At 43.3% G+C, this 24,054-nt stretch overlaps 1 protein-coding gene across 7 annotated transcripts in view; it reads left to right on the top strand.

Annotated features, from left to right (window-relative positions):
* The window catches only part of phldb2b (pleckstrin homology-like domain, family B, member 2b), a 68,593-nt gene that overhangs the window by 12,410 nt on the left and 32,129 nt on the right, over nt 1-24,054 (top strand). For 5 of the 7 annotated variants that reach the window (XR_009792674.1, XM_061804870.1, XM_061804867.1 and 2 more), the window contains exons 5-8: nt 20-103; nt 10,529-10,648; nt 21,597-21,781; nt 22,714-23,844. Coding sequence is in view for 6 of the 7 variants with exons in the window: in XM_061804870.1 (XP_061660854.1) it covers nt 20-103; nt 10,529-10,648; nt 21,597-21,781; nt 22,714-23,844 (1,520 nt within the window). In the remaining variant the exon portion in view is untranslated. Of the gene's footprint in view, nt 1-19; nt 104-2,432; nt 2,607-6,928; nt 7,155-10,528; nt 10,649-21,596; nt 21,782-22,713; nt 23,845-24,054 lie in introns of those variants that run through there. The other 2 variants (XM_061804868.1, XM_061804869.1) reach the window with 2 other exon arrangements.

The following is a 24,054-nucleotide window of genomic DNA, read 5'->3' on the forward strand; positions in this document are numbered from 1 at the left end:
ATCGCAATTCCCTCTTCAGGTGGTGTTGTTACGCTGGACCCCTGTGGTCACCTCTGCAGTCTGGATGGAGTACAGGTCAAAGTGCCCACACCACTCACACAGGGTAATTATCTGCTGAATCAATCTCATGTCACTTGCTTAAGCCTAAATTTAAAAGAAAATACATTTATTGTGATGGATACAACGGAACCTTCAAGGGAAAAAATGCCTCAAGTTTATAACTTAAAGGTCAACTGTACTTTGTTTTTTGGGGGGGTGCGGTTTGGGGGAAATTGTGATGAATAAAGCCAACAATTACGTGTGACGTCACACAGGATTTCAGCAAACATCGTCAAACTTCAGCTCACTGCTTTTTGAAGACTTTTTTTTTTTCATCCCAACACATCAACATACCAGTAATGGCAAATAAGGAAAGTGTGATGAGAACCATAGAACAGGAAATTAAACTTATTTTTACATAGGGATGGAACTGACTTGCAATGCAATTTGAACAGTACAATTAAGCAAGAGTACCCGAACAGAATGGGCACAAACACGGGAAGAAAATGCATTCCACACTGGAAGGCCGGAGCCAAACCCTGAACCTAAGAACAGATGTTCTCATCGTTCATTATGTTCGTATTTGGAGGTCCCACTGTTTTGCCTCCTGCTGGATGATCATGCTAACGTGGATGTGTGTGTGTGTGTGTGTGTGTGTGTGTGTGTGTGTGTGTGTGTGTGTGTGTGTTGTGTGTGTGTGTGTGTGTGTGTGTGTGTGTGGTGTGTGTGTGTGTGTGTGTGTGTGTGTTGGGGGGAGGGCATCTATGTTTTTTGTTATCATGCATTCCATTCCATGTGAACATGATTTATACATCCATCAATTCCTGTATTTTGTTCACTCCATATATCTTTGTTAGTGTGTGTGAGTGCAAGAAAGGATGTACTCGTGTACTTTATGTTGAATACAGTACTTCACATTACATATCTCTGGTTTGGCTTAATTCATAATAGTTTGGAACTAACTCCTCCAATGACTCACATGTTCCAGCAACTGCCGAGCATCCAGTATGCTAGAAGTCAGAGAGATGGCGACTAGCTTTTCCACTTTTCCTGAACTTGTAGGCCATCTGCACTCAAGTTGTTTTGCTTTGTGTCTACTTTGTTAGTGTGCCATTTTTGGGAGGTTAAATATTAACAGGCCTATCTGTTTTCTTACTGTGTCTGACTGATTCAAATATTGACATTGTTTTGCAATGTCTACATCAGGGAGTATTGTGATAAAAGGCATGTACAAAGGCTGTTATTTTTGTTAAAAAAAAATGGGAAGAAAAAGAGAAAATAGTTCAGCAGTCAATATTGTACATACACAAACACGTCCAGGTGGACAGTTTGGAGATGTTTGAGAAATGTATCTGTTCCGTATTTAGGATTCTGGAGATTGAACTGGATTAGTTTTAGTGGAAAATTAATGGGAACAGTTGGAATAAACTTGAAAAGTTGTGAAGTCCTCATGTCGCCTAAATCAATACAATGATAACATCATTTAAAACTAAACTACAAATGAAAAACTAACTCTAAAAATACAACTTACACAAAACATTACAACTAGTGCTATATTCCTGTCCCAATCTATTTAACTTTAGTTAAAATAGTGGAAACGTTTCATATAGCATCAAGAATTTTGTGGGTGAATAGATTTTTTTTCTCATTTCAAAATCACTGTTAGTACGCCCATCCAGCCATTTTTTTTTTTTTTTTGCCACTTATCCTCACAAGAGTCACGGAGAGTGCTGTCAACGGGCAGAAGGCAGGGTACACCCTCAACTGGTTGCCAGCCAACCACAGGCCACATAGAGACAAACAGCCGCACTCACAATCACACCTCGGGGCAATTTAGTGTCCAATTAATGTTGCATGCTTTTGGGATGTGGGAGGAAACCGAAGTGCCCGGAAAAAAACCCACCCAGGCACGAGGAGAACATGCAAGCTGCACACAGGCGAGTCTGGGATTGAACCCGGGACCTCAGACCTGTGAGGCCAACGCGTTACCAGCTGCTCCACCGTGCCGCCCTGTTAGTACATATTTGGGTAATTTAATTTGGATAGTCTCCAGAAAACCGATTCAGAGTACCGCTGGAGTGCAGTACAGCAAAGAAAAATTAAGGTAGATAAACACTAACCAGACAAAGGAAAGAAGCATTGCAGGGGGCAGGGCTCAAAACCCCTCAATCCAACCTTCGAATGTACCAACTACAAACGGATTCGGTGTTGCGTTACCCGTCCTTGCGTGTACGGAGTAATGTTCCACATTCCTTTTCATTACAGTTTTAAGCATTGAACAATCATTTTAACAGTTTTCCATAAACGATTCCCACTCAAATCTGTCCGTACGCCCCTTTTGCCATCGTGGTTGGTGCGGTCCACAGCTGGACGTAAATCTGGGAATTTTCTTCATCACAGAGTCAAGGAAGAATCCCTCAGTATACGGATGACGAAAGCACGCAGCATCAACATTAACTCGCAGAAGGGAACATAATCATCTTGTTGTGTTAATGTTTTGGCATACTCGCTGGGAAAAGTCGAAAGAAAGACATTTACGTCTGTCGTCACTGAATGGGATTCAACAGGTTAGTAGTGGGTTTTATTAAGTATTAGCCACTAGTTTATTCATAGTATAATGTGCAATAACGGTCACGGTTTCTCGTTCTAAGCAGTACAAAGTTTTTCTTTCCGTTTGACCAGTAGTCTATAGTCAGTTGTTGGTCGGGTGCTCCTACCCTGCATGTTTTGCTCTCACCTGGATGTAGAGTGTGGTGAAAAATAACTTACCTTGCACACACTCACTTACACATTTGTCCTGTAGCTATGATAATGCCTTTCATTTACATTCATTTATTTTTCTCTTTCATAATCACATACGGTCATTTGTGTTCATGACAATCTCTTAACTCTTTTTTTTTTTTGTGATTAATTGACAACTTCGAACACCCAGAAGAATTGAGGTTGCTTAAGAGCCCAAGGCATTGATTTTCTTTTTCTTGGATAATAAATTACTTCGGCTCATTGCCTCCAATCGAATCTCCTTGTCATAGTCCCATCTGTCTACATAGGTCATTGGAAAATGACACTCACTAAATTGATCATTGCGACTTAGATATTTCCTAACGCTTTATTTTTAATATTTTGCAAGGGAGTATAAAGCATTCTCACCTACAGTCAATGGCCAATGTTACTTTTTTGTGCATGCATGACAATAATTTTGGATGTGCGGTTAGGAGTTTACCTTGGAAATTAACATACGTGTTTGTGTGTGCGCGCGTGCGCGAGTGTGTCTGTCGTTCCTGTGCGTGTGTGTGCGTGTGTGTGTGTCAGAGACACATACATGCCTCGGGCTGTGAAGACTCCGTTTTTTGGTTACCTCATGCCTGAAAACAAACCCTTCTTCATTGTCATGAATGTTGATATGGTCTGAAATCCACCCCCCCCCCTCGCCTCCAATCCAAATTCAACTGTCACACTGTATATGTGTGCTGTTACTCAATTTTTGACTAATATTCAAAATGTGCATCGTTATCTCTCTATTGATTTGAATAGCACATCTAGTAGACTTAGATTATTGCCTGCTGTTCTTCCATTTTGCCCATCCTTCCTATTGTGTAGTGTTGGATAATGGATTGACGAAGTTGATGATTGCTTAGCATCTGTGTGTGTGTGTGTGTGTGTGTGTGTGTGTGTGTGTGTGTGTGTGTGTGTGCGCGCGCGTGCGCGCGCGCGCGCCATATGAGTGTGAGTGAGACCGACTGCTCCAATCTACACTGACCCCCTTGAAAAGACCAGTCTGTCATTTTATGATGTTCCTGCCCCCGCTTGTGTGCCCCAAAATTGCCTTAATGTGGTCTTGAGTCCAATTTACACTCCCAATAGGAACCCATTGCGGCGTGTGTGCGTGTGCATGCATATTTTGGAGAGAGAGAGAATCTTTGTGTTGAATGAATACATTTACTTCATTCAGTTCCATGTTGCAACCTGAGACTACCTTATTTTATGAAGACATAAAAAACAGTCAATTCTCTGCTGTTTTATGGCTGTTTTGTTTTCTGTAAATAAGTTGCAGTAAACAGAGACTATTAGGGGCAGACTGGAAAAAAAAAGCGGGAGGGGGAACAATTAAATTATGAAAAAACAGTGAGATCAGAAGCTGATGCCTTTTACTGGAGACCTGCTAAATATTAATTGGGTGATACATTATATCATTAGATATTTGTGAACTTAAAACCAAACAAAACAGATTTGAGTTTTGCATTTTTTTCCCCTCAGAAATACAAACATTTTATATTTATATACATCTGTTGAATTGCTTGTCAAACTGGTATCACAGTGTTAAAGATCCTCAACAGTCCTCTCCTAAATGCAGCTATACTTTAATGCAAATATTCCAACTGCATTCTCTTAACAATCACAACCCAATTTTTGTAATTACAATTTTTTTATCTTTTACTTTTTAACTGACTTTCTTATGGAAGATTGTAATTGTATTCTACACGTGAATAAGTGTTGCTACCATCTGTTAGTAAAACAAAAACCTAGAGCGGTCACAGAAATAACTTGAATCTCACAAGTAATAAAACTCAATTAAAATTAACCCCTTAAAATCAAATGTTGGTTTTCAAGTGCAATTCAACAGAATTATGTATAGCATATGAAACGCCTTGACAAAAATGATGGTACCCTAAGAAAAGACTGAAATTTCAGAGGCAGAGGATACCTGTTCTTGACTGTGACCTCATTAAGTCCTCGGTAGTCGATGCAGGGTCGTAGCGTAGGGTCCTTCTTGTTGACGAAGAAGAACCCTGCACCGGCTGGTGAAGACGACGGGCGGATGAGGCCGGCAGCCAGCGACTCCTCCATGTATTTCCTCATGGCCTGGTGCTCCGGTCCTGTTAAGGAAAACAGTTTCCCTCTAGGAGGTGAGGTGCCTTGGAGAAGCTCAATGGCACAGTCATACAGCCGATGTGGCGGCAGGGATTTTGCCCTAGTCTCCGAAAACACCTCCTTCAAGTCGTGATAGCAGGAGGGCACCGTGGTTAGCTCCGAGGTGGTACTAGTTTCTTCTAGCCGTACCGGCGTGACTTGAATCTTCCCGTCTTCCTGGACAGTGAAACAACGTTTGCGGCAGTCCTCGCCCCAATCTATGTGTGGGTTGTGCTCTATGAGCCATGGGCTCCCCAAGATAATGTCGCTGCTACATGCGTCGAAGACGTGAAAGCTAATGCACTCCGAGTGAGCATCCGGAAAGCCCATACGTAACGTCTGAGTGCGGTGTGTTACCCGACAGAGGAACTTGCCGTTCGCGGCGTAGGCGTTACGAAGCTGCTGTGTGGGGATGGTTGCTGCCCCCAACACCTCAACCACGCGGGGATTTATCAGGTTTGCATCAGACCCAAAGTCAATGAACGCAGTCACAGTATATGAGCAGGAGTCCATTCACAAGGTGAGGTGAAGAAGCGACCTCCCTGACTCTGCCGCGGTATACCGCACACTCACCGGAGTGGAGATCCTGAGGTCGGGGTGCTTTGGTCAAACCGGGCAGCGGGTGATCAAGGTTCCCAGACTCACGCAGTAGAAACAGCGCCCCTCCCGTCGGCGGCGCAGACACTCCTCCGCTGGCCCGTCGAGACCCTCCACCTGCATAGGTTCAGCCGTGGAGGGCAGCATGGGCGGCCGGGCAGCGGCTGGACTGGGCACCACCGTCTCCCCCTCGGTCATTGCGTCCATTTGCCCCTGCATTACCAGTCGCTGGTCGACCTTGAGGTCCAACGCGATGAGAGCGTCCAGGGAAGGAGGGAGATCCACGGCGATGAGGAGACCGCGGATCTGCAGAGAGAGTCCCTGGAAAAAAAGCATCGAGCAGGGCGTCCTCGTTCCATTGACTCTTGGTGGCGCGAATCCGGAACTCGATCGCGTATTCAGAGACGCGACGACGACCCTGGCGAAGCGTCATGAGTGAAGCCACCGCCCTGCGTTCCGGCGCCGCATACTGGAACACTTGGGTGAGTGCGCAGACAAATGACGTCCAGGAACGACATGCCTCTGAGTCACGACTCCAATCTGCCGTGGCCCATGCCTCCGCCCTTCCCGTTATGTGGAAAATGATGAAGGTGATCCTGGAGCGGTCCGTTGGGAAGGCGGATGCCTGCAGTTCAAAATGGAAATCGCACTGGGCGAGTAAAGGCTTGATGTTCCCTGAGTCGCCTGAGAATCGTTCCGGTCGGGAGAGCTGGATTATACAGGCACGGGGGAACTCTGTGGCGGGCAGAACGGGCGGAACCAATACTACAGGCAGAGTGGCCACCGCTGCCATGGTAGATGCGCTAGCCTGGGAGGCTAGTCACGGCTCCAGCCGGGCGCAGATATCATGGAGCCTCTGATTGGTTACCTGGAGAGCAGCCTCCTGCTCAACCAGGCGTCTGCCCTGGACTTGCAGTGAGTGGCGGATGGCTTCTAAATCGGCTGGGTCCATGTTGTGGTCAGATCCTTCTGTCAGGAATGGGGCTCGAGAACGGACCCAACTGCACGACTCCAGAGGCAAGCAGGCAGTACAGAGGACACCTTTATTCGTTCCAAGGTCGGGGATCAGGCAGACAGTCCAAACAAGCAGAGGTAACAGTAACGGCAGGCTTACGAGGGTAGTCAGGGGACAGGCGAGGGTCGGTACACAGAAGATAGACATCAGGCAAACGGGAGCGCGGGAACGAGGCATCAAAGGCAACGATCTGGCGGAGGACTCGTCATCCCCCGGGTCCTATATGTACTGGGTGTCATTAGAATTCATGAGGTACAGGTGTGTGTCTACTGATTGGCTGGCCACGCCCAGCCCGGGGTGGAAGCCAGGAGCATGACAAAGTCTCACTGAATGTTGCAAAACTTGTTTGATTGCAGTGATTGCCTTAAAAGGCTGTGCAGAAAAATGTTAAGTTCAGGGTACCATTGGTTTTGTTGAGGCCTATTTCATGTTTATTTTTTTAATATTTTTGTTGAACAACATTCCTAGCGCAATGTCTGATTTTTTTTATTTGTTAATTTTCATTGCCATATCACTTTTGTCAATTTCTTTATTTATATGACCACGTGTTTTTTTTTTTCACATTAACTGCAGGTTGAAGAATTTTATCTACGTAAGTGCTCATTCTGTTCTTTTTTTTTGTGTGAAAACTCCACCAAGATGGCAGCCACTTGTCAGATTATTATTTTCAGTGTGGCTCATATACTCCTTCATACAAGTGTGACACATCTGCAGTAAAAAATATAATTTCTTCGGAGCAAATGTTGAGGTCAGCGTATTTACTTTATTCTTCATTCTAACCCGTTGGTGTCAATTTGGCTGTGTCTGCATTGATGTTAACCAAATAGAGAAACTGTTTGGAATTTCTTCTCCTATAGTATTGTGGTAAGATTGTAATTTAGTCAATTTAACATCTGCATCCTCAAAGACTCTGAGGTTTGGCTTTGTAGATAGCAAGCTTTAAATTATCTTATACTATTGCAGAGTCAAACTGTTTTTCAACATTGGAGGCAATTATGCAGTAAACAACAAATGAGATTTTTAATGACATTTTGTGTGATTAGGTGTGGGTTTGGGGGACTATTTGTTTCTTAAGCAGATGAAAGGAAGTTGAGAGGAGTGATAAGGCCTGTGAACAAATGATGCAAAACAGGTACTTTTTAACAGACTGCACATGGCAACGTTTATTGTGAGTAGGAAATTTTTATTTTACAAGACCAGACTACAAGCGAGGTGTGCACGCGCATGCCTTTGTGTTAGCTTGAATGCTCAATACTGGGGGCTACTGTGAGTCACACCATGGGAACTCATGTCTGGCTATTACAAGCACATGTTGTTAGATCTTGTTCAAAATAGATGTCTCTTCACAGAGATCATCTTTTTGAAGGGATTCCACTTCATCACATGTACTCGGAACACTCTTAAGAGTGTTTACTGAAGTGATGCATTTTCAACAGCCCAGATGTGCAGACTCAACATTTCATCTGTATGGCCGCACCACCTGGCACTGAGAAATTACAGATTAGAGGTACAAACCAGCTCTTTATGGCACTCAAAGATGACTGTGCGGTATTTCATTACTACTTAAAATTAGGTTGGTAAAACTACTGAAAGCACCTAAAACTGCACAGAGAGAGAAGATAGAAAGAAGAGTTTGATTCACCGAATACCCCCCCACCCCCGATCACATTCATTTTTTGTTCTATTTGTCCTCTCACTATCCGCCTCTTGCTTTGCTATGACCTCAGGTCCAAGGAATCTCCTCTACAGTAACTGCAATGGAGTTACTCGGTTGGTTGACTTTTCCCTCTTTAGATACTGTGGTTTTATGTCAAACGTTTGTTCCACGTTTTGGAGGGTCTTCACAAATTTTAACTTCAAACTGCTGACAGAGAACCTTTTTCTTTAAAAGGCATACATCTAAAACATGTCTCAGTGTGGAAGTCTGCGGAATACAGTACAGCTCTGTTGGGGTATCTCTGTCAAAAATAGTGCCATTACTTATGTATCAAATTAAAAGATGCAAATACAGTACTGTTTACTGACACAATGCTGTATATTCAAAAGATGTTTCGATAACACCAAGGGATTAATTTAAAGCAGTTGATGCATGCCATCTGTTTGGGTCAGCAGGTATATTGCAACATTAAAGATTGTAATGCTGAATTTTGCATCCTTACTTGAGCTGGATCAAAATCATCTAAAAAATATTTCCTGTTCTGCTCCTGAACAAACCCTTGTGATTTGGTTGATGTGTGATAGCAATGTCATTTTAATTTTTACAATTCTGTGGCATGACAGTCTGAAATATCAATAGTTCCTTGTAATCACCAAGTTGGTTGCAGGCATATTTATATGGTGTCTCTGAGACTTAGACAATTCTATTGGCCCTATCGGATCAGCTTATAACTGGCTTTTGTTTTTTTTTATCGATTTTGATGTCGTTGGCCGATTCGATCAGTGACGTTGTTGGTCGGCTCCGAGAAAGACATTAACTCTGCGTTGCCATCATACACAATATATCTGAATTCAGAATCTAGTTTATTTTTTACATAGTAATATTTATAGTTTTTCTTTTAATGTGGAACTGTAAATACCTGATGGCCAATAAAGTTACAGTATTTGGAAAAAAAAGTTGGCTGCACGGGAGAAAGAAGAGCGCTGAGAGACAACGCATAATGCACAGATCATACTACAAGACAAACTTACTCTTCCACAGTTGCACTATGTGAGACCATCCATCCATTATCTGATACGTTTATCCTCACAAGGATCCACTGCAAAAAAATGTTGTATTCCGATAAGACCGCATCCCATTTTCGTACGATCAGTGGGCTTTTGTGTGGTCAACTCAAATGCGACTGGATACACTCACTAACTTGGGCATGACAAGACAAGTGAATTGCACTGACTGCCTTCTTCTTTTCCTTTCAGCTTGTCCTGTTAGGGGTCGTCACAAAGTGTCATCTTTTTCCATCCAAGCCTATCTCGTGCATCCTCCTCTCTACCACCCAGTCCTCATGTCCTCCCTCACAACATCCATCAATCTTTTTTTGGTCTTCCTCTGGCTCTTTTGCCTGACAGCACCCTCCTTAATACCCTCCTATCAACATACTCACTCTCTCTCCTCTGAACATGTCCAAACCATCAGTCTGCTCTCTCTAACCTCTTCTCCAAAACATCCAACTTTGGCTGTCCCTTTAATGAGCTTATTTCTAATCCTATCCATCCTGTTCACTCCAAGCGAGAAGCTCAGGATCTTCATTTCTGCTTCCTCCAGTTCTGCTTCCTGTTATTCCTTTAGTGCCACCGTCTCTAATCCGTACATCATGGCCGGCCTCACCACTGCTTTATAAACGTTGCCCTTCATCCGAGCGGAGACTTTTCTGTCACATAGAATCATCACATGGATCGCACCGACTGTATTGTAAAGAAAACATGGGGGACGGGGAACGTGTTGGTGTTCACTGATGCTCAGGATCGGGAAGGGTGTTCGTGTCCATCTTGTGATTATATCAGTGATCGTTATATATATATATATATATTTTTTTTTTAAATTCTGATCGGCCCCAAAAATCCTGATCGTGTGAAGCCAAGTGTCTATAAGATGTTGTGGTAGTTCTTGATTGATTAATTTATCTGGCATTCCAGCAATGTGATTATAATTAATCTCTAGTAGAACTTTCTAATTGGTGTGACACTGTCATCTTTGTCTGACAGTCAGGAGTGAACTTTAACCTCTGTCCTTTCTCATGCGAAGTATTTGGTCAGCTGTGGCCACTTGTGTGCATTACCAAGGTTTTGTCCCTGACATCTTGTTTAATACCTGGCGCTCTCAGCTTAATTGATGGCCAGAGCAAACATTGTGGTCTGGAATGGCTGCAAGTGCAAAAGCTTCCAAGCACATAGTTCTGCACTAATGTCTACTTCATATGTATCATCTTTGCGTTACTCCCTCTAATTGTGCCGCGTGTGTTCTTTCCTCAGGGTATTCCTTGTGTCTTGGTAAGTCCTACTTCTTTCGGTTCAACCATCCTGAGGAAGCAGGTAGAATGAAGAGCATGCTTCATCAAAAAAGCCCTGTGTCCGCCCTCGCCTACAATACAGGTATGCAGAAACAGACATGCAGTCTTTTTTCCTTTCCCCTCGTGATAGGTATCACTTTTTTGTTTCTGTACTTTTTCCATTCACTGTTGCCACGTATAATCTTTTAACAGCCCCCTTCTCATCTATTACAACTGTTCTTCACTTTTGAACACCTTTCTCCATACAAAATCCAAAGCAGTCTACAAGATTACATTGTCATTCGCTACACAGGTGTGTGAGATTTGGTATTGAGTGGATGTGGCAGATATACTGAATGGCATGTCAAGTAGGTGGAGGTAAACGCTCATACATTGTTCCAAAATACACACTCTCATCGTCAGGCATCCTTAAATTTAAAACATACTAGAATGTTTTTGTCATGCCCTCTGTTTCCATGGATATACAGCTGGACACCAATATCTTCTTTCTGATTCATAGACCTGGGAGGAAGTGTGCGTGCCTGCATGTACTTCCTGTACTGTCAAGCCTTTAATCTTTATGCTTGTTCATTCAATGCAAAAACAGATTTTAAAATAGTTTGTGCTTAATTCTCATCCCCAATTTGAATGGTTTCATTAAAATTACTACTGATAAAAGTAAGTTTCTTTCGGCTTCTCCTTTTCAGGGTCGCCACAGCGTGTCATCTCAGATGAACGGCTGAGACACTTTACATATTGACCAAGTTTCTGTGGTATGAAATATTGTATGAAATGTGATGTTCAACTGATGTTTGAATTTCATACAAGTTTTGAATCGTTTTTCCCGGCCTCCTCATCCAGGACTGTGCCTTCTCCAAAGTGCTTTGACCTGTATTGCTGAATGCGAAGGTTGGCAATGTACATATTATGTTTTTGTTTCATTTTGCTTTATTACATAGTAGTTATATCAAATTTGAGAATTATGGTTTTCCATGACAACTCGAGCATAATCGACCTCTCAAATAAATATTCACAATCATTACTTGTTGCATACAACAACAGTAGTGAGGCCGGCCATGATGTACGGATTAGAAGCCAAAAGGAAAAGAAGAAGATTACTTGTTGCGCAATTCCTAAGAAAACATTCTGATTAAACTGGAAAAGTAATTAATCCATTAATATCAATCACTGGCTAAATATTCTCATGGAATATTTTCTTTTAGAAAAATATAAGGGAAACCAAAAAAATGAATTTCATATATACATGTCACGAACGAGGCTCGGGAGCAGACCCAAAAGCACGACTCAGGTTCTGGCGAAGCGGTGCGGAATATGCCTTTATACGTTCCAATATCAGAGATCAGTGAGTCAGTCCAAACAAGTAGCAGGGTCAGAATCGGCAGGCTTACGGGGAGAGTCGGTAGACTGGCGTAGGTCGGTAAACGGGAGGTAGGAGTCAGGAGTTCAGAAGTGCGGGAACGAGGCATCAGTGGCAACGATCTGGCGAAAGACCAGTCGTCCCCAGGGTCCTATATATATACTGGAGTTCATCAGACCGTATGAGGCCCAGGTGTGTGCCTCCTAATCAGTTGACCACGCCCAGCCTGGACTGGACGGCAGGGACATGACAATACATAGATAGCTGGTCACCCTTCATGTTTAATCTAGATTTTTTTGTTTTGTGACAAGATAGATTCCCATCTGACAATATATTGTATATTATTACACTACAAAACATGGAAAAGAACTCTCTGCCATACAAGACACATTTGACCTCTCTCAACATTAAGAGTCTAACTCACACTCAAGATCACATCTTAGATCAGGTCATCTCTCAGGCTGTTGAAATTCTATCAATTGACATTAAGGATATGGCTATTTGTGACCATTTTTGTGTATTTTTCACATTATAGATTCTTCCAAAAGAAAACCTCGATCTCTATTAAGAAAAGGTACATAAATGAGAGTTCTGCCACTAAGTTTATGGACACTGTAGCTCTGCCACAAACTGTGAATGCTGACACAGTTGATGAACTTTTGAACAATTTCACCTGGAAAATCTCAAAAACCATGAATGCTGTCACTCCTGTTCAAACTAACACCCTTTTGCGGTGACCAAGAACACCACTGAGGAACAGAATGATGGTTAAGAGTTGTAAGTCAAAGAGTAAGAAAGCAGAATGTCAGTGGAGGAAAAACTAAACTCCAAATTGATTATGATTGAAATCATCAGTTAAAAACAAGAATACTCACACTTCATTTGCTGTGGTTGAAAAGTTGACAACATCCTGAATCAGATCGTGCTTGAATTCCTAACATCTGATAAATGCTATTAATTTGCCCGTTGTTCTAGTAAAAAAATATAATCCATCCATCAGTTCATCCATCCATTTTCTACTGCTTTTGCGGATCAGGTCGCGGGGGAAGTAGCTTCAGCAGGGATGCCCACACTTCCCTTTCCCCAGCCACTTCTTCCAGCTCTTCCGGAGGGATCATGAGGTGTTCCCAAGCCAACCGAGAGGCATGGTCCCTCCAGCGTTTCCTGGGTCATTCCTGGAATCTCTTTCCAGTGGGACATGCCCGGAACACCTCACCTCGTCTGGCTCCTCTCAATGCGAGCACGAGCAGCGGCTCGACACTGAGCCCCTCCTGGATGACCGAGCTTCTCACCCGTTCTCTAAGGGAGAGCCCGGACACCCTGCGGAGGAAACTCATTTCAGTCACTTGTATCCGGGATCGTATCCTTTCGGTCACGACCCACAGCTCATGCCCATAGGTGAGGTTAGGAACGTAGCTTGACTGGTAAGTTGAGAGCTTTGCCTTTTGACTTAGCTTCCTCTTTACCACAACGGACCGATACAAAGTCTGCATTACTGTAGGTGCTGCACCAATCTGTCTGTCGATCTCCCGCTCCATTCTTCCCTCACTCGTGAACAAGACCCCAAGATACTTGAACTCCTCCACTTGGGGCAGGATCTCATCCCCGAGCCGGAGAGGGCACGGCACAATTTTCCAACTGAGGCCCGTGGTCTCAAATTTGGAAGTGCTAATTCTCATCCTAGCCGCTTCACACTCTGCTGTGAATCGCTCCATTAAGAGTTGAAGATCATGGCCTGGTGAAGCCAACAGAACCACATCATCTGCAAAGAGCAGAGATGCGATGCTGAGGCCACCAAACAGGACACACTCGTCACCTCAGCTGCGCCTAGAGATGGACCTTTCCGAATGGCGATCTTCAGCTCCGCCCCCCTTAGCTACAGTTACCATGCCCCACTCTCTTCCAAAATGGCGATTGAACAGAACATGTTTGAACTGGATCCTCTATCGCGGATTCCAGATAATATTGGGGTATGTTTTTTGTCAAATGCGTCGGACTTGTCCAAGAGTTCTACAGAGAGGTCTCAACTATTTCACGCAAGGATATATAGGATATACACGAAATTAATATTTTGGACAGAGGACGCAATGTCAGAGTTACGGCGAAACGTTGACGATCGATGCAAAAAAGTTTGAAATACAACAGGATAAAATTGTGGAATCATACTGCAAATGGAAAGCAGGGTGAATGCTTTTTACTTGGAAAGATCACAATTAATGTCATTGTAGTCATTATAAGTGAGTGGGTGTATTCATTTGACTTGGCTCGTAATGGAACCCAGTGCCCTGTCTTAAAAATCCCATGTGATGCAAATTGGCAAATAGACATTTCTCTTGCATGACATCATGCATTTACATATCACTAACCCGACTCATCGGCATAAAATATCACACACTTCATTCAGCAGGCCAGTGATACACTAACAAAGTGAAAATTGTTCTCCTGCAATGTATAAAGCTCTGATAATAATGAAATCAAACTCAGAGAAGATGCTTCTCCCTCACTTACCTTCGAACATACAGCCTTGTGTTTGTTATTCTCCACACGTAGTTGTATACCGCGTGCCATCATAGACACTTCCTCAACTGTGTTTGAAGCTTTGGAAAATGAATCAACTGGGCCCCTTGTAACCTAGCCGGATATCTTTCATCAGAATTGCACGTTCCCCAAGAGCATCCGAGGACCATTTTCTTCGTAACATTAACTTTTCCAACCGCACGCGACTGATAACCAGCATTGCTTGTGGAACATGTTTACAAGAGGGGTGTGTCAAGGCAGGGGTTATGCCAATGCGGCTATCTGATTGGCTATTATTGTACGAGTGATTGACAGGTCGGAAAGGTCCATTCTGTCCATAAAAGTTATGAACAAAATCAGTGACAAAGGGCAGCCTTGGCGGAGTCCAACTCTCACCGGAAACGAGTCTGACTTATTGGTGGCAATGCGGACCAATCTTTGACAACGGTGGTACAGGGACACAACAGCTCATATCAGGGCTTTCAGTACCCCGTACTCCCGAAGAACTCCCCACAGGACTCCCCAAAGGACACGGTCAAACACCTTCTCCAAGTCCACAAAACACATGTAGACTGGTTGGGCGAACTCCCATGCACCCTCGAGGATCCTGCCGAGGCTGTAGAGCTGGTCCACTATTCCACGGCCAGTTACGAAAACCACATTGCTCATCCCTAATCCGAAATTTGACTTCCTGAGGAGTGTGATTCCCCCTATAATTGGAAGACATCCTCCGGTCACCCTTCTTGAAAAGGGGGACCACCACCCCAGTCTGCCAATCTAGAGCCACTGTCCCCAATGTCTACGTAATGTTGCAGAGGCTTGTCAACCAGGACAGGCCCACAACATCCGGAGCCATTAGGAACTCCGGGCGAATTTCATCCACCCCTGGGGCCCTGCCACCAAGGAGCTTTTTAACAACCTCGGTGACATCAACTCCAGAGATAGAACAGCCCACTTCAGAACGCCCACACTCAGGTACCTCATGGGAAGGTGTGTTGGTGGAATTGAGGAGGTCTTCAAAGTATTCTCCCCACTGACTCACAACATCCCGAGTTGAGGTCAGCAGTGACCCATCCCCACTTTACACAGTGTTGATGGGGCACTGTTTCCCCCTTTTGAGACGCTGGACGGAGGACCACAATTTCAAGCCATCTTGAAGTCGTTCTCCATGGCTTCACTGAACTCCTCTCACGACTGGGTTTTTGCCTCAGTGACCTCCGAAACTGCATTGTGCTTGGCCAGCCGGTAACTATCAGCTGCCTCGGGAGTCTCACAGCTAGAAATGCCCAATAGGACTCCTTCAGCTTGACAGCATTCCTCACTGTTCGCATGTTGCCCCCTAACTCCAAAACTGGTGGGTACTCCGGACTGCTGTTTTGTGCATAAGCACAAACGACAACCAAAAAGCGGAGGGAGGCTACCTTCTCCTCCACCAGGGTAAACCCCAACGTACAGATCCCAAGCTGGCGGGCAATAAGAATACCCACACATGCTCGGCGTCTCTCAGGATGGGCAACTCCAGAGTGGAAAAGAGTCCAACCCCTCTAAAGGGGAGTGGTGCCAGAGGCCAAGCGGTTCATCGAGGTGAGTCCGACTATATCTAGTCAGAACTTCTCGACCTCGATCACCAACTTGGGCTCCTTCCCTGACAAAGAGTTGACATTCCGTGTCCCTAGAGCTAGTTTCTGTAGCTGGCTATAGAAAATGCAATCCATCACGTTAAATATAAGCACAAATCAGCAAAATGATAAAGTGATACTACATCTGACACCACCCAGGGAAAACTGTATTATCAGGTTGGAATTTGACACTGTTGACCAAAACACTGTACAGAAAAGGGTAATGCCGCTGAAACCATCAACAAGCTGTCTTGACTCAATACCCCCAGACTTTTTCAAAACTAATGTGAGGTCTGTGCTAGTTGAATTGCAGAAAATAAGCAATTGCTCACTTCAGTCTGGCGAATTTCCTAAAGAACTTTAAATAGCTGTTGTTCAGCCTCTTCTAAAAAACAGAGCACTGGATGATTTTATGTTAGCAAGCTATAGACCAAGGGTCAGGAACCTATGGCTTGTGAACCATACCTGGTTCTTTTAGTGGTAGCATATGGCTCCTGGACCTCTCATAACGACATACTGTACATGTGATTTCTGTTATGCGGACAACACAAATGACGAAGAGAAGGTTTGTCCTAGTGGGGTGCCGTAGTTTGGTATGACAGACAACGCAAATAACGCAGAGACAGTTTGTCCTAGTGGTATTGCCTAGTTTTTGTGGTTGTCGATGTCCACAGGCGCAGGGTTGAACGCCAATCGTGTCGGAACATCTAATCATGGAAACGCTTTTGACAAAGGTCGCTCAAAGAAAAAAAACTATGAGGTGTATTGAAGTTTCAACAAGAATGGACAGCCTTTGTGGAGAGAGAGGGTTCTGTTGTGGGTCTCCATTCACAGATGGGAGTATGACAAAGCATTCATACTCGATGTTGCCCATAAACATTTTGCCAACTTCACATAAAGACAAGATAATTAAACGACTAAAAGACATGCATTTGTCGCCAAGAACCGTTCACCGTCGTACCATTATGGCAAATCAAATTGAATTACGTTCACGAAAAACTGACAGGAGTCTCAACGCCTGCATAAAGCTTAATCTGATGATGTATGAAGCACCAGAAGTTGGATTAATTGTAAGAAGTACTTTTGTCATCATTGGTTAGCAACATCAGAACAATGTTATCCAAAAGAATTCAGACTTATTGTACTCTAAAAGTGTTGTCTTACATAAATGTGCAAATATAGTTCTACTTAGTTTTTAAAATACTGTATGGCTCTTTAAAAAATGACATAATAACAAATACTACAAAATCAAACAACCACTCTTCTATGTTAAAACTCGCGTCATCCTCAAAAATGTCTGCACCAAATATTTCTCATAAACTCTGTAAAACAGCTTGGATTGCGCTTGGAAACGTAATATATGACAAAACTATTTCAGAGAGATCCATCTATGCATTTTCTGAGCCGCTTATCCTCACAAGGGTCGTGTGAGTGCTGGAGCCTCTCCTCGTTGTTAACGGGCAGGAGGCAGGGTACACCCTGAACTGGTTGCCAGCCAGTCACAGGACACATGGAGACAGACAACAGTCACAGTCACATCTAGGGGCAATTTAGAGTTTACAATTAATGTTGCGTGTTTTTGGGATGCGAGAGTTAAACCGGAGAGCCCCGAGAAAACCTACCCAGGTACGGGGAGAACATGCAAACTCCACACAGGCCGGGCCGGGATTGCACCCTGGACCTCAGAACTATGCAACGCCTTCCAGCTGTGCCACCATGCTGCCAGTTATTTTTAATCAATGTAGCAATTTCTTGAATTTTTTGGACTTTTTCACAAATTTCAGTCAGGTTTCCGAACTCATCACATTACACAATCTGCATTTATCAAAGTGTTAAATGATATAAAGTTGAATACTGACTCAGGAAAGGTGTCAATTTTGGTATTTTTGGATTTCAGTGTGGTTTTTGATACGATACTGCTGAACAGGTTGGAAACGTGGGTAGGATTAAATGGTTCAGGTCACCTGAAGGAAAGGAGCTACTTTGTAACCATTGGAAGTGCTCAATCTCAAGAAATGGCCATGACCTATGGGGACCCTCAAGGGTCAGTTCTTGGACTCTTCATGTTCAGCCTGTATATGCTACCCTTGGGTAAAAAATTTCAGAACTTTAATTTTGACTATCATAGCTATGCCGATGACAGTTCCCATCGTTTCTCATGTATACTGTAATGCGTCCTGAAGTATAGTGTATACCCCCAAAGTCGACACAAAAATTTAGGAACACCCTTCTACCAATGTACAATGTTCAGCACCAATTTGCTGCTATCCATATGCTTAGAGTATTAGAATTTATCTGTAGTTATATTTTGCTGGGATCTAGTTTTATTGTTTGTACTTACCAGCGCACAAACACAGATAAGCCATATCTGCATGAGCTAAGCAGAAACACTGTGGTGCTGGGGCCATAATGGCGGCCAAGACTCGGGTGTCGTAAAGTCGAAACGTCTTAGGTCGAGACAGTCTTAAACCGAGAACTCCCTGTATTTAGCAATGTGTCCAGATGACTACAGTTTAATTGAGGGGTTGTGTCACTGCCCAAAGCAGATAAATAACTAGATGAGGCAATTTTTTCTTCAACTAACTTGGCAATAAAGAAAAGATGATTGCTGATAGTAAATACCTGGACTCACTATCTTTAAAAGCCAAAGACCAAGTCCGAAACCTCGATGTTCTGATTAGATTCCGACCTCCCATTCTACAGTCATATCAAATGAATCACAAATACTGCCTTATACCAGTCAGCTCTGTTTATGTTTTGACTTTCTGCTTCTGGTCTATAAATCAGGCCGAAAGAGCCGGTAGATAGTTTTTTGTTTTGTTTTTTTGAATATTTTGACTCTGTCTCCAGCACATTGTGCCAACATTTTCTTGTCAGTTCTTGTTAATTCATACTCTCTCGTGCATAATGAGATCAAAATTCATGATGGCGTCTCACATTCCGAAACACCGGAATATTAGCAGAGATGTTAAATAAACTTGATTTTGTCGTGAAGTAGGTGGAGGAGTAGGACCCCATTGCAGATGAAGTCAGGTCCTAAGCATGGATTTTAGGATGGTTTATTGCCAGGCAGTGGTCATACACGGAAGGCAGTCCAACAGGGCGACGGTACCAAAATCAAAAGGCTTGATTTAAAAAAAAAAAAAAAAAAAAAAAAGAAACATGAAAACGTAACTTGACTTGATATGCCTCAGTCACGCTATGACATGGGACCAGGCAGTTGAGCTAGTTGATGCTCGTGAACACAGATGCATGTACACACAATGATCTGGCGAGAAGTGGCATGAACAACAAGGCTTAAATACACAAAGTAATCAGGGCGCAAAGAGTTGCAGCAGTGCGCATGAGGAAGTGGGACACGGCCACCCCACTGCCCAATGCAGCTACTATATTTGTATATTACGTGGTGTAAAAATTTTAGGGTCAGCGGGAATTTTTAGGGTTGGTCAGGAAATCGGAACCACAAGCTTTTTTTCTTATGCCTTACTAAATGGTTTAAGTGCTGAATACATGAAAAATGTTGACAGAATACAAACACAGTAGAGCTCTGAGATCGACAGACTCTGGTCAAATGGCGTAGCTGAGAGTCCAAAGCAAACATGGTGAAGCAGCATTTAGATAATATGCTTCACACAAATGGAATGAATTGCCAACAGAGGTGATGTCAGCCCCAAGTGCGAATGTTTTTAAATACAGGTTGAAAACTATTTTTTTTCCGTGCTTTTTAAGAGTATTTCCAGTTTTTTTTAAATCCCCTGCACTATACGCTGTTTTCAATTGTACTTTTTTTTTTGTTGTTGTTGGTCATTTTTTCCCCTGTTCTAAATGTTGTATTTCTTTATATTGAAAGGCTTTTAATCAAGTAAAACACACTGAGTTATCTTGTGTATGAAATACACTATACAAATATAGTTTTGCTATATTGTAAGTGTTAAAGTAAACTTTTGATTTCTGTATTCTTTGTTGTTGGGTTTCTGTTATTTTATAATCAAAAACAAAATGTAGAGCTAGATTGTGTTTCACGTTTTGATGTATTATGACAAGCCAAAAATCTTCACGTTTATTCAATTGCCTGCCAACACTCACAACTAAAGTGATTGCTCTCACACAAAAGAAGAGGGAGAAGAAAAGGAGAGTTGATGGACGCCAGACCGACAGTATAAATCTGCCCATTTATGGACACACAAAATTTAACTGACTGTGCGTGTTCGGGTTAGGATTAGGGCGTATGTGTGCGCGTGTGCGTTGTGAGACCTCATGATGCCTTTCATTTTCTGCCACATTGCTCTCCACCACATAAGGTTTGACATTCTAACAGCCTTGACTCACTAGGACACCAATATTCAACAAAAGAGCTCATTCCTGTTCTAAAAACACATTTCAGTATTTTTTACATATGTACACATGGTATATATGCATAGTTGTTCCCCTAAAATAGAGTCACTGTTGATTTATTGTAGGACATTTTTTTATCTGTAGTTGTTAAACACTGGGTGGTCTTGGAGAGACCACTGTCATGGTGTCTTTTCCAAAGTAAACCACAGCTAGATAAAAATGGGCATGTTTCCACCCAGGTGGTAAGTGAAACTTTAGCTAATAAATAAAGAAAATGCTAATCTCAGCAATCTAGGTTTTGTCAACTCAGACCTATTGGTTCATATCTCATTTACCATGTAAAAGGTAAAAAATAACTTGTCACAGGTTGGGAATTTCACTACCACTATTACTACCCTCTTCCTTAACACTGAAGCAGTTAAAAATGAAAGACTTTCTGAAGGTGGGAGTGGGACTGCTGAAATAGTTCCTAAAATATCTTGTGGTCTCTTTCATTTAAAAATCATTTACTAAGGAATTGAAGGTTTGTCTTGGATCATCAGTTTTGTTAGAGGTGGTGTGGACTTTCATCCATCCATCTTCTGATCGCTTATTCTCACAAGGCTCGCTAGGGTGTTCGAGCCAATGGCAGCTATCATCAGGCAGGAGGCGGGGTACACCCTGAACTCGTTGCCAGCAATCACAGGCCACATGGGGACAGACAACAGTTGCACTCACAATCACACCTAGGGGCAATTTAGAGTCTCTAATTAATGGATGTTTTTGGGATGTGGGAGCAAACCGGAGTGCCTGGATAAAACCCACAGAGGCACGGGGAGAACATGCCATCTCCACACAGGCGGTGCTGAGATTTGAACCCCGGGCCTCAGAACTCTGAGGCCAACACTCTAACCAGTTGCCCCACCCTGCCGCTAGTGAGGACTTGCATGTGTATATTCTGGGGGTTTGAAACAGGCACACATACTGTATCAAAAATGTCAAAAAAATTATGCAGGAAAGTCCTACACAACTAAAAAAGAGGTCTAATGTGATGCACAATGTCTGTGTTGTTATAAATGATTTGGGCCATTGTAATCTGTGATAAATAAATCTACAACAGTTGTTTCTAATATTTGTTTTCCACCTAAAATTGTATCTTAGTTCTTATGGTTTTATATTTATGCACTATGAATTTTTTCTTTTTTTTGTTTTCCCACCTCCAGACTACCTGAAGTTTAGCAGCGATTATAGCCATTCTGTTGTTGGTGGGGCCAGCAGCACTCGGGGCATGCGCTCAGCCTCCGAGCTCAGGGATTTGATGGACACCCTGCAGCGCAAAAAAAAAGCTCTGGAAAACAGCCTGAGAGCCAATGGGAATACCAACGCCTCGTACTTCATTGTGACACAGGTCAGCTGTAATTGAGCGTTGTTGTGGTTATTAATGCTTCAGCTTGTCATATTTGGTTAGCCTGGTTGTTTATACTGGAAAACCTATAGCTAACTGGGGTACGTTCTGAACCTACAAGCACACACGGCACAACGTTTGTTTGCTTTTTGGCTTCTACTTGAAATTGTTTCAATGTTGTTTTCAATGTCATTTGTGATGTCATTTATATTTTTATCTATGTAATATGTTTCTTATTGATGAAATAGAGCAGGGGTCACCAACCTTTTTGAGGCTGAGGGCTACTTTGTGAGCACCATTCGTATGAAGAGCTACGTGACCTGTTTGCGGCAAACTTCAGAGTCAGAGTTCATTATACATAAAATATTCTCGATTTAGGCGGCATGGTGGGGCAGCTGTAAAGATTTGGCTTGACAGTTCCGAGGTCCAGGGTTCAATTGCAGCCCCACCTGTGTGGAGTTTGCATGTTCTCCCCGTGGCTGCGTGGGTTTTCTCCGGGCACTCCGGTTTCCTCCAACATTCCCAAAAAACATGCAACATTAATGGGAGACTCTAAATTGCCCTTAGGTGTGATTGTGGCTGTTGTCTGTCTCTGTGCCCTGCGATTGGCTGGGATAGGCTCCAGCACTCCCGTGACCCTTCTGAGGATAAGCGGCTAAGAAAATTGATGGATGGATATTCTTGATTTAATTTTTTATACTATACAACATTATTTTAAAATTTTCATTAATGTAAGTAAGTCATATTAAAAATTTAAAGCACAAATAATAACAATTTGTGACCTGTGCTATTTTTCGCGGGTGCCTTAAGTGGTCCTCACTGGCAACCATGCGCCCACGGGTACCATGTCGGTGACCCCTGGTATAGAGGCTTCATTGACATATGTATTTAGAAAATGGTATTAATCTTCATCTCTCTTCTTTTTTTTTTTTAAGTCTCCCCCCACCACACCCATCACATCACTTTCCTCATTAGTCCATCAGGAACATGCAAAACGTTTCTACAGTACAGATCGTCCTCCCTTGTCCTTGAAATCTGTGCCTCCTCCCTCCCCATCTCGACGTTCAGACCATTCCTCTTTACTCTCACGTACTTCCATTAGTCGCAACCAGGACAACTTGGGCACCAGTGAGAACAGACATCTTCATAACACAGGCTCTTCTCCATTATTGTCTACATGGAAAGGCAGGGCCTCATCCACCTCTGTATTGGGTGGTGATAATTTACTCCTCTCTCTTCCGCCTCCTTCTTCCTCAACCTACTCTCCATCAAACGGTGGCGCTGTAAGCATGCCTTCAAGCCCCCGTCTTGGACGACGTAGCTATGGTAGTCATGAAGTGACACCAAGCACTCGAACAAGGAAATACTCTGCTGGTTCTGTAAATGGGATGACGGGAAGCGGGCACAGTCGCTCGCTGCCTCGCCTCTGTCCGTCCCCATCTCCCCGAGACAACAACAATGGCAATATGACATTATCGACAGTGGAGCCGCATTGCTCTGATTATTACAAATTTAGCAAAGACCATTACAATGACAGCTTAAACACCAGTCTAGACCTCAACTACAACTCCAGTAACTCCAACCAGCAACCCTCAAATAGGAATCAAATCAACACTACAACAAAAGGAGAGGGTGTCGTTTCCATCTCACTCTCCTCAATTAAGAACTCATCCTGCAACGGGATCACTTCCACCAAAATATCACCACCTGATGTTACAATTCCGTCCAAGACAGGGGGGTCCTCATCCCCTCGTGTAGCCAAGAAACTCAGCCTGACTTCCACAAGCTCAGTGGGCTCCATCATTTCCACGAGCACTAGTCCTCCTGAAATAGACCTTTCTTTAGGCGAAGGGGCAAAACCTTGGGTACACTTTGAACCGACCAGTACCCTGGGTTTCGGACGCAGTGAGAAGAGGTCATCATTTGGAAAAGCTGGAGTGACCTCACCAGGTGGCTTTAGGGAAAGACAGGGGAGTATCACCTCACTGAGTGGGAAGGAGGAGCTGAGTGACTACCATCATCATCAAAAAGAGGAGCGGCTCCGTGAGCAGGAGGTGGAGAGACTGGTGAGTTTCAAAGACACATTTCCATTATTGAACAACCTTTACAAATGGGGGAAAAACTCTAAATGAATGTTTTTAGTCTCCACTATGTATTCTCTTGTCACTATAACATTATCTTCTCAAACATGCCTAACATCTTAACACACACACTGGTTGAGCAAACCTCAAGACCACATTTGGCATGCAGCCCATACTAACAGGACTATTTTTAAC

Source organism: Syngnathoides biaculeatus, chromosome 19, assembly GCF_019802595.1.
Source record: "Syngnathoides biaculeatus isolate LvHL_M chromosome 19, ASM1980259v1, whole genome shotgun sequence".
Taxonomy (NCBI): domain Eukaryota; kingdom Metazoa; phylum Chordata; class Actinopteri; order Syngnathiformes; family Syngnathidae; genus Syngnathoides; species Syngnathoides biaculeatus.